The sequence below is a fragment of the Mugil cephalus genome, chromosome 1 (assembly GCF_022458985.1).
Source record: "Mugil cephalus isolate CIBA_MC_2020 chromosome 1, CIBA_Mcephalus_1.1, whole genome shotgun sequence".
NCBI classification, from domain to species: Eukaryota; Metazoa; Chordata; class Actinopteri; order Mugiliformes; family Mugilidae; genus Mugil; species Mugil cephalus.
In genome coordinates this window covers 10394448-10410877 of record NC_061770.1, presented here as the reverse complement: position 1 = coordinate 10410877, position 16430 = coordinate 10394448, and the positions used below count along the sequence as shown (strand labels likewise).

The following is a 16430-nucleotide window of genomic DNA, read 5'->3' as shown; positions in this document are numbered from 1 at the left end:
ATTCAGTAGTAGTAACATCCATCATTTTAAGCGGTAGAAGAAGAATGCGGAGGTGAACAGAGGAGAGAAACCTTTAGAGTCTGGATTGCTTTCAAATGTGACCTACCGGTGTAAGAATTGTGAAGCTGATAACACAACTCTAGGTGTTAAAAGTGGTGGAGTCTCCAAACAGAACGTTGAAGTTGTAGGCCAGTGTCAAGCTGCGGGGTGATGGTAGACACCTAAAAGCTCTCACAACCATATAAAGCTAAAACTATCTCTTTGGCTCAAGGTTTGTTATTCAGGCGAAATGATTCGTTGAACTATTTATTCTAACTGATTTCTGTGCAATCCTGTCCAAAGGGCAGAGGAATGAAATATAACAATATTATTGCAGTCTAACGCAGTCCACTATACAGCTTAACCGTGTGTGACAGAGCTGCATTAACATGTATTGTTGAACCGAGTGCAGCGTAGACTGTAGTGCAGTGTATATTGTATGTGAAGATAATGTGTGATTCATTATAAACGCCTAAAGTGGATCTGGATTTGAGTGTACACACACTTGACAACATGTCTCTCACATCCCTCCAGGTCAACTACCACAGAATCACCTACTACGCCCTGTCAAACTGGCAAATAAAGACCTTCTGCTTCACCTCTGGAAGTGGCAGGATGCTTTTCTTTTTCAGTTGAACCCACCATGGATGGCGCCTCCTGGTGGCTGCAGGAGTCAAACGATGTCCTCATCTTGGGAGAAAGTAGGCACAACCAAGATCTCCTTTCAACTGAGCCACCCTCCAGGGCACAACACAAGCTGAGACCCACCTCTTACATAATGCACATGCAACCGTTGTGTTGTGTTCAGCCTTTGTGTGTCAACTGAAATTCCCGTCCCTACCTCTGGCACGGTTTCACCTACCCCCCCCTCCCCCTTTAAGTCAATCTGTCTTTTGTTATTTTCCTACTCTCCTTTTTCTCTTTTTCTCTCGGTTCTATTTTCATTCTCCTTTTCTTCCTCACTGCGACTCTGCCCCGAAGCTGGACCCCAGCTTCTGTCCAGCTCAACTGGAACGAGGATGAAAGCTGACTCACGTATTTATTAACTCGCATGGCTGCATTCTCCTCCACAAATAAAAACATCTATGGATGTAGATCAACAACCACGCACATAATGCATCAGTTAAGCCTACCGGCAAGAAAATGTTCCTCATATTGAGCTTGATAGGCATGCATAATAGGCATGTACATGGCTGCCGCATTTAAAAAAAAAAAGAAATTCTCTCCATGTGTTTTAAACAGAATAAAATATTGCCCTGTCATTGCCTTAAAGGGACAGTACTAAGTCAAACGTCCAAAGAGTCATGACCATGTTGTCACCAGAGACGGCCAACAGCAACCCCTGCTATAAAAAGACACGCTGACACAGTCGACCAGTGCCTATAGATAAACATACAGATACCGTGGCACTTTACGGCTACACATATATTTATGATCCAACAAACAGAAATGCTATTTGGATGCAGGAAGAAACACACGGCACCATTTTGGCATCCTGTGACCTTTTCTAGTGTGCATGCAAATGCCATGAATCGTTGCTGCATGGCGTAACAAGAGCCAGGAGGGTTCAGTTGACACCAATTATTCACCCACATGAAGAGAACATTTCCTACTAAAAAAAAAAAAAAAAAGTAAACAAAAATCTGGTTTAAGCAAAGAAGCCACTGTCATATTGTCTTGTGATGTTTTCTAATGTGTGCTGCCACCTATTGGCTAACTCTGGCAACATTCATGAGAACCAAGACCAAGTGAGTGTGATGATGATGATTTAGCTGATATCTTCACGCAAAATGCATACACAGAAATAGTTTTATTAAAATCTGTAATAGATGTATTTGGTATTTTTTGCAAAGGTTAGTATTAATTAAACTCATGGACAAAGAAAACATTACAGTGAATAAAACATAAACGTAAAAAACCCTGAGAATCTTTGTAAAATAAGTATTTTTTTTTTCATCATCTTAGAATGAATCATGTACAGTACCAGTCAAAGGTTTGGACGTATCCTCTCATTCCATGGTTTTCCTTTATTTTATTAATAGTGAAGACATCAAAACTGTGATGTCTTCACAGTTACTGTGGTGACCCTCTACGCGACACCACAGTAAGACAGAGAAGCTCATTCGTCTCTGTCAGTCCTGTTTACATCTTCAATCATAGGACAGAAACCACAAGATCTCTCCGGGCGTAATGAGTGAGATTCTGAAAAGTTCAGAGTTTCGGAGGAGGGGGGATTGTTGGGCTGTTTGAGGCCAGTCAGTGCATTTACACGCACGTGAAAAAAACAAAGTATTGCCTTAAAAGGACTTCAACTGGACAACTTAAGTTCATGTAAACACGTTACTGCGACTATCGGAGAAATCACATTTCTCCTTATCCGATTAAGACACTCATAATATAATACAGCTGATAATGCATCAGGAAAACGATTTTCTCCGGCATGTATATGCTTAATCGGACCCGCATATGACCCGGAATAAAAACATCCAAAAGAGGCCTGAGTGACAAACAACCTCCTCAACTTGTCCGTGAAGCAGGACAGAGACAGCAGCCTGTCACTGAATGCCAGTTCTCCTTTTCCTATCATTTTCTTCTCTCAGATTTTTGTAAACGTGGTACCAAAGAGTGTCATCTGTTTGCGTCAGAGTCCAAACTCGCCCTCCCATCACTCCAGTCCAGTGTCCCTCTGCAGTTTCTCTCCAGCTGTGGCATGAGATATGTGTTAATGCAACTTCAAAGGTTGATCTAAACTGTACTACGACGTCTGATTTGATGAATGTGATGTTAAAGGGGTGTTTATGAGTTTGACCAACCTACCGGAAGGACTGACCACAGGCAAAAGTGAGATCCAGACGCAGCTCTCATATTTGTTTTGATGCCAATAACTGTTATCTGGTATCTGTGAAGTTTAACACACCCATACACTAACCGACGACAGATCCCAGTATAAAACGACTTTAAAAGTAATGTGCCGCATGTAACAGAATGCAATAACTATCATAAAGTTTTTTTTACTAATGAACCACATGTTTCAGTTCAGGCTTACAGCAGCTAGCTTAATAATTAGAGAGGCCTGAGGGACAAACAATCTCCTCAACCTGTCTGTGTAGGACAGAGACAGCAGCCTGTCACTGAATAAACATTGGACTGTAGTCATTGCTGGTACTAGTGTAGCTTTAGTAAATAATAAAAATAAAGAATAAATATTGAGAGGGTGTGAAGATGTGTCGTAATGTTTGTCTGGCACTGTATATGTTTCCTTTCAGCGCGTCCTCAAATGAAGTCAAATGTGTGCAAAACACGAGGTATTGTCATCTCATCCTAGAAGCTTGTTTACCTCACTCCACCATCTCTTTCTTGACAGACATCTTCCCTTTCTTGTGGCTTGCTGGTTTCTTCACAGTTCCATTTGATTCTCGTTTTATTTTGCTTTTCTTACACACTGAGATTGTTTCTCCTTCCTCTTCCTCTTCTTTCTTCGGCTGCTTCATCTGCGGCTTTTCTTTGAGGCTTTGGAACTTCTTGAGGTCGGCACAGAACAGCACCTAAAACAGAGAGACCCGATCTGTGGTGACCAGTGGAGCGACTGAACGACGCAGACGGACAGTTCAAGACGGCACTCACCGACTGAGCCCAACCAGCATAAGGTCCCCACAGCTTTCTAAAAAAGTCCCCTGTGTCAAAACATCAGATTGGACATGGTGTTGATTATTTAAAACAATCGACTGCTGTTTAAAATTACCAACCACAAAAATGACTTTAGCGGGTTTTTGAATACTCACCAATATCTGTGTGAAGTCTGTCCGTGATGCTCTTTTGTCCACTGCTACCAGCATAATTGTAGTCACGCTTAGCAATCTGCCACACGTGTGTGTCGACGGGTACGGCCTCCAACTTATCCAGGGACATCAGACAAACGCAGTCGGCCACCTACGAGATGACACAAAGCCTTGATCACATGCTGCTGTTAGCGTTTCACTATTTCATGTTTCCGTAAATATAAGTGAGAGGCTTTTCCCCCCGTTGTACCTTGTTTCCGACACCAGGGAGCGTACGCAGTGCATGACGGGCCTCCAGATAGGGAACTCTGCGCAAGCCTTCTAGCCACTGCAGCCCATGGTTGTCCAGAATCTGCTTTGCACTTTGCTGCAGAAACCGAGCCCTGTATCCAAAACCGAGGTCCCTGAGACACGCCTCTACGCTGCTGTCTGCCAGTTCACAATGGAGAAAGCACAAGAACAATTGAGCCATTTTTTTTTTGTCATTAAACACTTGCTGTGTGTTTTTTGTTTCCTGAAAATATTTCAGTCTTTAAATCTTCAAGTAGCTGGTGTAAATAACTCATTATGCATACAGCTGAATGGAAAAATAATAATACAAGGACTTATTCATAAACTGAAGCAACTATCAGCTAATTGCATCCTTTTATTTCTTTTCTCCAATGTCACAAAACAAGCCAGGGCCTCCTAGTTGACTACATTTTCTTCCACTAAACCACTAACTACTTGACAAAAAAGGGGACATATCTTTGGAGATTCTGCACGGTATCTGGAGATGTTGTTGACAAGATTATAAACTGTGACAAAAGTGTAAAGTACCTGCGAGTGCAGACAGGGAAGGGAAGTCGTGGTAAGAGGTTTGATCCAGCTGGCACAGTGGGGCACCCAGAGCCTGACACAGTCTCTCCACCATGCCCTGAATACGAGAGATGTGGTTGTTGGAGGTGCAGATGAAGGAAAACAGGCATTCAGTGGGGTCCTGGCGCAGCATTCGCACACCTGGAGAAAAAACATTTACTCAACACATTTGGCAACGCAAAAAAACATCTGAATCATGCTTTGCTGTGTGAGCACAAACAAACACACTGACCAGTGAAAATGTCTGCGATGTACTTGAAGTGGCTGTCTGCTGCTCCCCATTCCCTGTACAGATCGCCCAGCCTCACGTCCAGCTGAAAGTAACCTCTCAGGAGCTCTTCTTCCACATTGTGGTTCTGTACTGAAGAAACAGCCAGTGGCTCCGCTTCCTCCTTTTTTACAACCCCTTTTAACCTCTTTGTTGTCCTGTCTTCTTCCTGTAGAGAAATGCCAGTTCTCCTTTTCCTATCATCTTCTTCTCTCTGATTTTTGTAAACGTGGTACCAAAGAGTGTCATCTGTTTGCGTCAGAGTCCAAACTCGCCCTCCCATCACTCCAGTCCAGTGTCCCTCTGCAGTTTCTCTCCAGCTGTGGCATGAGATATGTGTTAATGCAACTTCAGAGGTTGATCTAAACTGTACTACGATGTCTGACTTGATGAATGTGATGTTAAAGGGGTGTTTACGAGTTTGACCAACCTACCGGAAGGACTGACCACAGGCAAGAGTGAGATCCAGACGCAGCTCTGACTTAGCACAAGCCATGGATCTCCACAATTTTGTCCCAGCAGACAACACCGCATGCTTAGCCATATTTGTTTTGATGCTAATAATTTCCTTGTTGTTAACTGTAGAGTTTAACACAGCCGTATACTAACCGACGACAGGTCCCAGTATAACACTTCTCTTACAGTAATGCGGCGCATGTGACAGAATACAACAAATATTATAAAGTGATTATTACTACTGAACTACATGGCTCAGTTCAACTTTACAGCAGCTAGCCTAATACATTTCGCGGAGTTGCTAGTTCGCATTAATTTTGATGGACAACAAAAATCTTACACGACGTTACGAAAATGCGCATATTTCAGGAGTGAAGTTCTCAGAAAGTGCAAAGTCGGCATAATAGTAAATAGAGGTGTACTCTAGTATACATAAGGAGTGATAAATGTTATAATTTAATGTCAATTGTCAAAAATGACTGAAACGTCAATCTGATGCAACATTACCGGTAGTAGCCATAACCCTACGTGATGTCAACACAACTGCTGATTGGTTCTTCTGGTCATAGTAGGCGGTGACTTCGGGCAACCTCATTCGTGATTGGTCAAGCCGATCAGTGCCCTCGGCGTGCTATTGGCTAATACGCCTGTACGTCATTCTTTTACAGGAAGTGGCCGCTTGCTCCTTCTCTTCTGTGAAAGAAAGTAGCCAAGTCGGTGGCGGCGTGGCTGTTTGATAGGTTGGGACTTATCCGGTGAATACGGTGGACTAATGGCGGATACGTTGACACTTTTCACTTCCATCGGGCTCAGCGAGCAGAAAGCGAAAGAAACATTGAAAAATGAAGCGCTGAGCTCAGCCCTGAAGGAGGCAATTACTCAGGTACGACCCAACGCATATGGACTCAGCTGCCTGGGGGGGACAGCTGTGAAATGTGGCTGTCATGCCGAACACTTGCTGTTTCCACTTTTCTTTCCCCCTCAATTTAAACGTGTTGTAGTATCAGCTTTAGATGCACCGTAGCAGCGTACTACCTCTCATAACTTCTACGTGTTCTTGTTTAGTCATCATGCTTCCGCGTTCCTTTGGTTCTTTTTTCCTTTTGTAGACCTCCCTCCCTAAATCAACACAAGAAAACACCGGTTTTCCTAGTTTGTCGTCCAAACTGTCTTAACTCACATTTTGAATTAGAAAACAAGTAACTCTTTTCTCATTGGTTTTAACAGGTCCAGCGTGTCCATGGGTCATCAGGAATGGACAAAGCCATGGGTACATTGCTGTACAGTATGACATCGCGCCTTAAAGACTCCAAACGCCTGGCATTTCTTTCAGACTGCATAGCTCAGCGCAAAATCTGCACAGAGCTGCAGCTCTCAGGTAATTTCTGGCATTGTTTGACATGCATGTGAGTCAGAATAACCTGAAAAGTTTGAAGGCCGGCATGCTGCAAAACGCAACGATGCACTGGGACACAATACTAAATAGTATTGTTGTGTGTTGTATTCCGATATACAGTCTAAAGATGCTCTGAATCAAATCAGTGTAAGCTTGGCACAAAATCTTTTAAGCACATTTACAAAATGAACATAATATTCAGTGATAGATATCCTGAAAACCACACCTAATGTTCCTAACCACACCTAAACCAGACTGAGGAGGTTGTGGCCACTGGAGTGAGTAGAGACGACAAGTGCTGGACTGATGAATAATAGTTGACATGAATGATTGGATAAAAATGTTTTCCGTCCTCGTTTTCTGCTAAGTTTCTGCCCCATGTTTCTCTGCAGCTGCTTTGGACTTTGTCAAAAGTCATCCTCAGGACCCCATCAACCAGAAGGAGTTTGACGAAGCATGTGGAGTGGGCGTTGTCATAACGCCGGAGCAGATTGAGGATGCAGTAAGTGCTCGTTCTTACACTGTCCAAAACCAGGTTGTATATACAAGCTTTACTGTCTGTGGTGTGTTCAGTGACTCTGGAATCTGCCTCAGGTTGAGTCTGTGATCAAGAAGCATAAGGAGCAGCTGTTAGAGGAGCGGTACCGCTTCAACATGGGGCTGCTAATGGGTATGATCTTACAGTTGTTTAGTTACATTTTACAGCAGCCATTAAATCCCAACAGACAAACTGAATGTCTCACTTTTTGTCTGGTGAAGGTGAAGCACGTGCAGCCCTGAAATGGGCTGATGGAAAGGTGATCAAAAATGAGGTGGACATCCAGGTATGATAACTACTGATCTTCCTTTTTGATTTAACAGTTCACTGAATAACATAATGATAAACTCTGGCTTTGGTTTTAAAGGTTCTACACCTCTTGGGACCCAAAACAGAAGCTGACCTGGAGAAGAAACCTAAGGTGAGACATCTTTTTCACAGAAGCAGTATCAACAATTCTGTTCCTTTAAGCAAACTGAAGCTTTTAATTGTTTTGGCGGCTAATATCTAATCATTTTGCAGCCACAGAAAGTTAAAGTTGCAGAGAACGACGCAAAGGTGAAGAAGGAGGAAGTGGCTATGAACAGTAAGCAGCAGGCTGGAATTAATTAAACAGTTAAATTGTTAAATTCACTGCTTTTAAACTTTGTTTATTGGCTCTTTAGGTAATGGGATGTCTGGGGAGGGACGGTCCCTAATGGAGCAGCTCAGAGGAGAGGCGCTGAAGTTCCATAAACCAGGTGAGGGGAGAAAAAAATCTGCTCGAGGTTGTTTGCATAACTGGACGTAGGCACTGTTATAAGTCGCATGTGCTTTTAGCCTTGTGTAGAATTAATAGCTGTTGCACCGTCTTGATGTAGTGCACTAAATCTTACACGTAGTCAGAGGCAGGTTAAAAAGAAAAGTCCTGACCAGTTTTCACAGTCGGACAAAAAAGTGTGAACACAGTGTGGCGTCTAACTTTATTTTCAGGTAACATTTAGAAAAGAGCAGTGAGAGACTCCACCAATCCTCTGGATAAACATGGAGACAGAACTTATTGAGAGATTTTTTTCTGAAAAGGTTCAGGGTGTAAAACTAACTGATGGTGGTGAGGTTCTGCCCATGGCACTCACATCATGAGGGAGAGCGCTTGGCAACAGTGCATATACTTGGAGTTCAGTGATGCTTCTTGTTTCACAATCAGTAATTTTAGTTTTATTTTTTAATCTATTTCTTCACCGTGGCAACTGTCATTCTCCTAGCATCTTTTAGTGTGGACATGTCTCTTATTCAAAGTTTTAGATGAAGCTTCAGGTGTAAATATTTATCACAAGCTGAGCCCAATGTCAGCTTTTGTATGTCCAACTGGTGCATTTGGCCCCTGATCAATCAGATGAAATTACACCTCGCTGCAGTTGAAAAGATTTACATACGTTGACTTTGCCGTCACACAGGAGAGAATTATACAACTGAGGGCTATGTGATGACGGAGAACACGATGGACTTGCTCAAAAAACACCTAGAGCTCACCGGTGGACAGGTACGAACTAATTATGTATGACTCTACTAATCTTTTGAGTTGAATTTAAAAACGACCGCCTGTACTAATTTATTTCTATCTCACTTCCTTCAGATACGAACCCGTTTCCCTCCTGAGCCGAACGGCATCCTTCACATCGGACACGCCAAAGCCATCAACTTCAATTTTGGTTATGCTAAGGTATGACTGGTTTTGTCCTGGTAATAAGACATTTAAGCGTTTCATTTTTTTCCCTAAACTCGTCTTCCTCTTCTCTTCCTGTAGGCAAACGATGGAATTTGTTTCTTGCGGTACGATGACACAAACCCTGAGAAGGAGGAAGAGAAATACTTCACTGCCATCAAAGACATGGTGGAGTGGCTGGGTCAGTTTGATCAACACTTGTCTGATGAGATGTTATCGGGTACTTTCTGCGTTTAGTTTACCTTTTGTTTCTTATCGCCTCTGCATTACTCAGGCTACAAACCTTATGCCGTCACGCACGCCTCTGACAACTTTCAGCAACTCTACAATCTTGCTGTGGAACTTATTCGCAGGTAAGGGAAGGCTGCGCAGCATGTTTCGGTAAATGTGTGGATAGGTGTTTAACTTTGTTGTCTACCTTCAGGGGTCACGCGTACGTGTGCCATCAGAAGGGAGACGAGCTGAAGGGCCATAATGTTCCTCCGTCACCTTGGAGAGACCGACCCGTCGACGAGTCGCTGGTATTGTTTGAGAGGATGAAGAGGGGCCTGTTCGCAGAGGGAGAGGCCACGCTCAGGATGAAGATGGTCATGGAGGACGGGAAAATGGACCCCGTGGCGTACCGAATCAAATACACAGCTCATCATCGGACAGGAGATGAATGGTATGAAAAGCTGAACATTTAAATGTCTTTACAGATCTTTCTCGCAACATGACTTACACTTACCCTTCTCTGCAGGTGCATCTACCCCACTTACGACTACACCCACTGTCTGTGTGACTCGATTGAAAATATTACACACTCACTGTGTACCAAGGAGTTCCAGGCTAGGTAAACATGTAATCTTTAATCTGTAGTAGTTAAACTTCATCTTAAACTCTGTTGCAGACGTATAGTATCATGTTAATGTTACTTTTCTTTCATTTTTCTCAGACGTTCATCGTATTACTGGCTGTGTAATGCTCTGGACGTGTACTGCCCTGTTCAGTGGGAATATGGCCGCTTGAACCTCACCTACACTGTTGTGTCCAAGAGGAAAATCATCAAACTGGTTGAGACTGGTGTTGTCAGGTATAAATCACAATTCGTTTTATTACTAAATGCGTTCCATAGAACCATATATCACTGATCCATATTTCTCTCTATAAAGCTAGACATCATTTTTCTTTCCTTTAAGTTGTTTCAGGCCTGATTTGACTGGTCTTATGTTCAGTTGTTCAGTCTTTAATGTTGACAAAGGAAATCACTGCTATGTGGTTGGAAATTGATATTGGCAGGTACTCTCAGCTGAGATATAGGTACATTCTTTTGCTGCGACATCACTAAAGCCCGTTCAGGACCCGTACAGAAATGATACATTCTGGCCTTAGGACAGAGCAATAGTTGTGACGCCATTCTTTCTCTTCCAAAGGGCTTATGCTGAAATTGAGTGACCGCTTTTCAGACCACGTAAATGTTGCTGATACAGAGAGAAATCAGCTGTTCCTTTTTTCTTTTTTTTTTTAATCTAAAAAGTTGTGTACTGCATTACAAGATCTCTAGACAAACGTTAGGTAAAAACAAATAGTAAAAACATGGAAAGAAAATGGGAGCAGAAAAGAGAATTTATTCCAGACTTTATTCTATTTGTGCATTCTCTGTCACTTTGAGTAAAAAGACTATTTTTAGCTCCCAGTGCAACAAAATTTATTTTCTAACACTCGCAGTACACATACATACATACATGCATCATTCTTGCATTGTTGATTGATAAGTGGTTTACTTGGTGCCATTTACAGCTGTATCCTGAAGACATTTATGTAATGTAACAGCTGTTGAATCACACCTATGTTATAAGTTACGTGTCTGAAAAAGACTTATGTCCTCCCAGTCTTGAGCTATCAACACAAATGTCATAAAACATGGATGGATAAGTTAACTATCATGAGTTAATTCAAACCTTGTATGTTCTTCAGTGTGATTCATTCTTCACAAAATGTTTAATACAAGTTTTGAACACATGTTTTCTAATCACAGAGACTGGGACGATCCCAGACTCTTCACTTTGACTGCACTGAGGAGAAGAGGTTTCCCCCCAGAGTCAATCAACAACTTCTGTGCTCGGGTGAGTCGACGCAGCGGACGGATGAACTCTTGGACGGAGCAACGTGCAGTTACATTCACAAGCACATGTGCTCTGGTGTAATAATACTTCTCTTGCAGGTGGGAGTCACAGTTTCCCAGACGACAACAGAGCCCCACCTACTGGAGTCATGTGTGAGGGATGTGCTGAACGACACAGCACCCCGAGCCATGGCTGTGCTGGAACCTCTCAAAGTCACCATAACGAACCTCAACAACTCCATGGTGTGTACATTAAGAATACACGGATGTCGCACTTCATAGTGCTACTTGACAACTTGTTAAATTGTGCCTTTTTCATGACATTTGAACTAAGGAGTGTTAAATTACTCTGCTTTATTCCACCTCTTCTCTTTCAGTCAGAAGTACGAGTACCAGACTTCCCTGCCAACGAGGCCAAGGGCAGCCACGCAGTTCCATTTACACAAACGATCTTCATTGAACAGAGCGACTTCAGAGAGGTTAGAGAGGACAAAGCCAAAATAAATCCCCTCACAGTATACGTAGCAGTGTATCTTGATGCAATTTTTGGATTGTGGACAGACGATGATAATAATAACGGACACCTCTCGTTTTCCAGGTGATGGAGAAGGGCTACAAACGTCTGACCCCAGAACAGCCTGTAGGCCTGAGGCATGCTGGGTATGTCATCTCCGTCCAGAAGATCATTAAGGTGAGACTTTGTCTTAAAGACAAATCACTTTGGTAAATTATTAATATTCTTAACTATTGCACTCGCTAGCAGAGTGACCTTAAAATGTGAGGTATGTGTTTAGATGATGACAAAAGGTTTGTTTACATTCCCCAAGAAGGTCATTGGGATCTGTTTTATTCATTTATCTTATTTGAACATACAAACAAAGATATAATTCTGTTTCACTCCTGACTTCATCATGTCTGTTGTACTGAACCTTTTGATACTGAGATGTTATAAAAACAGGACTTCTCTTTAATTTACATTTGCAGTGGTGTTTGCTTCCTGCTCCATGTTTTTATCTTGGTAAAGTAATGTTTTCCTCCACTCTGTATCTCAGGACTCTCAGGGTAAAGTGGTGGAACTGGAGGTGACCTGCTGCAGCTCTGAGACTGCAGAGAAACCAAAGGCCTTCATCCACTGGGTCAGCAAGCCTTTGATGTGTGAAGTGCGTCTCTATGAACGACTGTAAGTCACAGACGGTTGGTCATTCGCAACTATCACCTTCTGTAGAAAACTGACTTAACCTAAATGTGTGTGTCTTTGTAGCTTCCTGCACAAACATCCGGAGGATCCATCTGAAGTGCCAAACGGCTTCCTGAGCGACATCAACCCCGTGAGTCCCTATGAGTCTATGTATACAAATTTTTTTTTCTAGATTATCTGAAATGTTTGTTAAATGTCTTTTTATTTTATTTTTGTCATTTAGAATTCCCTGCAGGTGATCAGCAGTGCCTTAGTGGATACCTCAGTTAAGGGAGCAAAAGCTTTTGACAAGTTCCAGTTTGAAAGAGTTGGCTACTTCTCCGTGGACCCTGACAGCACCGCGGACAAGGTAAAGAAAGACATTATCAACTTTAAAACTTTGTTTTATGTGCTTTGGGTCCAGATTAAACCATTTTTCCACTATAAGCACAATCATTGACTGTTATCTTGTTTCACTGCAGCTCATCTTCAACAGAACAGTCACCCTCAAAGAAGACCCCGGGAAGATCTGATTGACTGGAGATCGAGCCGCGCTTCCTGCTTCCTACGAGCCCACAGATACATGTCCAGATAGTTTGCATCACTTACTGTCCAACATCAGCAACAGCTCAGGCTGCAGTTGAGTCAAATGAGATGCTTTAATACCTGTATGCCATTTATTTCTTAGCAGCAGTTTTCTTGCATTGATCGATCTCTCTGAAAGTGGGGAATGTATTTCTTTAGCTACTGGTTGTGATTTCTCCCCAAGAGATCAACAGAGTTAATAATCCTTGAACTTTCTTTTCCTACATCTGCTGCATTAATATTCACGTTTTGTTTTCTTTGTTGAACTTATGCAACTTTGATCATTGCTCAACAAAGACCGTGTGAGTAAATTTGACTCAGTTACAGTGACTACGCTGATGTTACACAGAGGAGATGCTCTCAAACGACTGATGATTATTTCTAACAAAGGTAGTGGGTTACTGCCAAACACCATTTGTTTTTTTTTTAAGACTCTGGGTTCACTTGTGTCCTTTTGACACAACAAAATAAATGCTATTTAAAAAAAAGAAAAGAAAAAAAATCTCTTCTTTAATTGTGTGAAATAGGGATGCACTGATAACATATATATTATCATATTAATGTAAATATCCATTTGCATCTTTTGTTTTTCTGACTGACTTGGTGGCCACAAATATTATATTAATATTTATTGAAAATAAATGTACACAGGGTAAGTACAGATACTGCTTTAATATAGGTGGACCAGTTCAAGAAAACTGATTTCAGGTTGAAATGTTAACAATATTGAGTACTGGATACGTCCTGATGGACTCCTCTCAACCTCCTGCCAGAGACACAAACAGTTTGTGTCCGGGGTGGGAGGGGTTGGCTACAGTTCTTTCTGCCCTCCTCAGTGTCTGGGACGCATACAGGACCTTGAGAGATGACAGATTGCAGCCAGTCTCCGCAGGGTGAATGATGCGCTGCAGTCTGTCTTTGCCCTTACAAGTGTCAGCCTAGATGGTGAAGGAGGAGATGAAACCTCTTCAGCCGATGCAGGATGTACATTATCTATTGTGCCTGTTTGATTAGAGGTCCTGGGTGAGGATGGCTCCCAGAAAGCAGACGCTGTCCATAGACCCAACTAAGGAGTCACATAAGATGGGGTGGTTCTGTGTTCCTCCTGAAGCCTGTGACCATGTCTACTATCTTTACAGCATTCACCTATAGGCTTTTCAACACACACCAGGACACCAGATAGTCTCACACCTGTAAAGACCCCATCACTAGTGGTTATGCCTCCAGCCTCCAGCCATTCCAGGTCCTCCTTTAACAACCATCACCTCTCTCCTGACCCGGTGTTTCGAATTGGTAAGTGATATGGTCATTCAATGACTTTGTTCAAGTCTTTAGCGTCTAGACACACACAGCAAGAAGGTTCTGGGTTCAAACTCACAGGCTGGCTGGGGCCTTTCTGGGTGGAGTTTGCACGTTCTCCCCGTGTCCAAAAAACATACGATCGTCAGGTTGACTGGTGTTTTTAACTTGGCCGTTGATGACCTGTCCAAGGTGTACCCCACCTCCCCATTTGTGTCAACCTGCACAGCACAGTCAACACACAAATCTAACCCAGACAAGTGTTTTAAAGCTCAGACTCACGTTGTGGTGTTTGGTGCTAGAAATGATGCTCATAGGATTGATGCTGAATAAATAAGAACGCTAGTATTGTTATGTTTCAAGTGTCTGCCATCCAAACTAGTGTATATCCTCTCGATGTCACTATGACTGATTCGACCACAAAAGGAAGAGGAAACCTCACAGGAAATTCATTGTTTTAGCAGAACTACAAAATCAATTGCAAGTGACAACTGAGCAGCAACTTGGGAATCCTGTTGGAGAATTTGAACCTGAATGAAGACATTTATACATGTATCACAGAGAGGAGGAGCCTCGCAGTGATCACAGAATCCAATTAACCAAACCCATAATATTACACTCTGTAAAGAAAACTAGCAGATAAAAGTTTCTTTCCAGCTTCTAACTGAGATTGCACTGCTCGACCAGATGATGGCGCTATATGCTTTTTAGCCAAAGGCTGCTGATTCAAACAGACTCTCAGTACAAGTAAGTGCTCATTATTTTCTTATCTCTAATCATCAGAGATTGGTTAAATATCATATTTGCATCCAAATTACTCTCATTTCTTTTCAATAATTCTCTTGATGAGAGCAATGTTGTTACTATCGCAATACGGCTGAAGTAAGTTTTTAATAAACCTTGATTCTATATTAATGTGTCTTTGATAAGCAGCTGTGAACATGCATTATCGACATTTAAACTAGACCCATGAGGAAACAGCAGCTGACGAATTATTTGCTTATTACTAGTAAATGAGTAACCATGGTAATAGCTCACTCACCTTTAGGATCTGTCAGTCCAGACTTTGGTGGGTTGAGGGAAACGTCACTTTTCTGGGACACATTCAAGACGAAATGTTCTGAGGAGGAAGTGTGTCAGTGTTACAGCATAGCAGAGGCCTCGAGGAGCCGTCTCTTCGAGATCCTGTCACCAGATCGCAGCGGTAATTCTCAGGGTCTTCAGCTGTGACTCTGAAGTCTGACTGGTCCTTCTCCGGGAGCGTCTTTGATTCACTGAAACCAGCCTGCAAACCGCTGATACCGACACCCCGGAGCCTCTAGGCTGTTTATTATTCCACACAAAACCTCGAGAGGCTTTAACTGAAGGAACAGATCATGTTGGTGAGAGACATGTCAGCGTTGATGTGACTGTCACTTTCACCACAAACTTCCCTGTAGAGTAAAAAGAGAAGGCAGAGAGACTTTATGTAGAGTTGAATGGCATACAGACGCCAGTCATTAGGAAACCCAGTGTGTGTATCAACAGCATTGTGTTGACAGGACGCCCTCAGAAGGCCCATGTCCATTCTCTGTTGAGTCACGACTGTTTTGGAGACATAAAGGAGACCAGACCTGCACAATATTAGGAAGGTGGTCATATGTGTTTTTATTTAAAAAAAAAAAAAAGGTGTCTGAAAGAGAGAGTGGCAGCGTCACCTTTAGCTCTGTGATTTTTACCTTTTTAGGCAACTCTTATTGTGCAGGGGTTTTTTTTATTTTTGTCTGACCTGTTCTTGTTTTTCTGTGCCTTGAACCAATCAGCATGGTTTTTGGTCATTTTGTCTTTTTGTGCTGCTTTTATTATGTTTTTTTTTGGACTTTTTGTGTTTGTCTGTGCCGTTCAGGGGAGCGCGTCGTTGGGTCCACCGGTGTATTCAAGAGATCCGCTGTTAGCTTTCTTTTCACTTTCTTTTCACTTGTGGTTTTTAGGAGTGTTTCTTTTATGTGCAACTAAGCCACTGTGACCAAGTAATTTCCTTCGCGGATCATTAAAGTCTGTCAAAGTTATGCCTGATCTGTGTATTTTGCTCAGCAGGGGGCGATGTTCTTTTTAAAACGTGTGTCTGACGCACGTCAAATCCTCATCCTCAGTCAAAAAACAGATGAGTGTTACGATAAAAAGTGTCCTTTTTAAAATAACGATGCTGATTTAAAACTCTCGTTACCTGAAACATGAGCAAGCAAA

At 42.3% G+C, this 16430-nt stretch overlaps 2 protein-coding genes across 2 annotated transcripts; one reads left to right on the top strand and one right to left on the bottom strand.

Moving 5' to 3' along the window:
• Window positions 1-1830: 1830 nt before the first annotated feature.
• ogg1 (8-oxoguanine DNA glycosylase) lies at window positions 1831-5957 on the bottom strand. Its single transcript, XM_047582755.1, has 8 exons — window positions 5379-5957; window positions 4909-5264; window positions 4638-4817; window positions 4069-4247; window positions 3822-3969; window positions 3664-3713; window positions 3377-3584; window positions 1831-2742 (listed from the first exon to the last, which is right to left on the bottom strand). The coding sequence occupies exons 1-7, from the start codon at window positions 5486-5488 to the stop codon at window positions 3378-3380; spliced, it is 1230 nt and encodes a 409-aa protein (XP_047438711.1). The 5' UTR covers window positions 5489-5957; the 3' UTR covers window positions 1831-2742; window position 3377.
• A 124-nt stretch (window positions 5958-6081) lies between these two features.
• qars1 (glutaminyl-tRNA synthetase 1) lies at window positions 6082-13566 on the top strand. Its single transcript, XM_047582711.1, has 23 exons — window positions 6082-6283; window positions 6628-6778; window positions 7189-7298; window positions 7391-7466; window positions 7556-7620; window positions 7702-7755; window positions 7857-7920; window positions 8000-8074; window positions 8771-8856; window positions 8950-9036; window positions 9121-9220; window positions 9314-9392; window positions 9464-9703; window positions 9779-9871; window positions 9974-10111; window positions 11057-11144; window positions 11243-11386; window positions 11521-11622; window positions 11742-11834; window positions 12196-12323; window positions 12405-12471; window positions 12565-12690; window positions 12803-13566. Exons 1-23 carry the CDS (start codon window positions 6173-6175, stop codon window positions 12851-12853), a joined length of 2328 nt encoding a protein of 775 aa, XP_047438667.1. The 5' UTR covers window positions 6082-6172; the 3' UTR covers window positions 12854-13566.
• The last annotated feature ends 2864 nt before the right edge of the window (window positions 13567-16430 follow it).

What these genes read in the sequence shown, in the direction of transcription:
- ogg1 (XM_047582755.1), bottom strand. Translation starts at nt 5,488, where the DNA reads ATGGCTAAGCATGCGGTGTTGTCTGCTGGGACAAAATTGTGGAGATCC. An exon ending in GCCTGTGGTCAGTCCTTCCG is followed by an intron (nt 5,265 to 5,378) that starts GTAGGTTGGTCA and finishes CTCATGCCACAG; the next exon opens with CTGGAGAGAAACTGCAGAGG. An exon ending in CAGACTTCACACAGATATTG is followed by an intron (nt 3,714 to 3,821) that starts GTGAGTATTCAA and finishes GTTTTGACACAG; the next exon opens with GGGACTTTTTTAGAAAGCTG.
- qars1 (XM_047582711.1), top strand. Translation starts at nt 6,173, where the DNA reads ATGGCGGATACGTTGACACTTTTCACTTCCATCGGGCTCAGCGAGCAG. An exon ending in TAGAGCTCACCGGTGGACAG is followed by an intron (nt 8,857 to 8,949) that starts GTACGAACTAAT and finishes CACTTCCTTCAG; the next exon opens with ATACGAACCCGTTTCCCTCC. An exon ending in AGACATGGTGGAGTGGCTGG is followed by an intron (nt 9,221 to 9,313) that starts GTCAGTTTGATC and finishes TGCATTACTCAG; the next exon opens with GCTACAAACCTTATGCCGTC.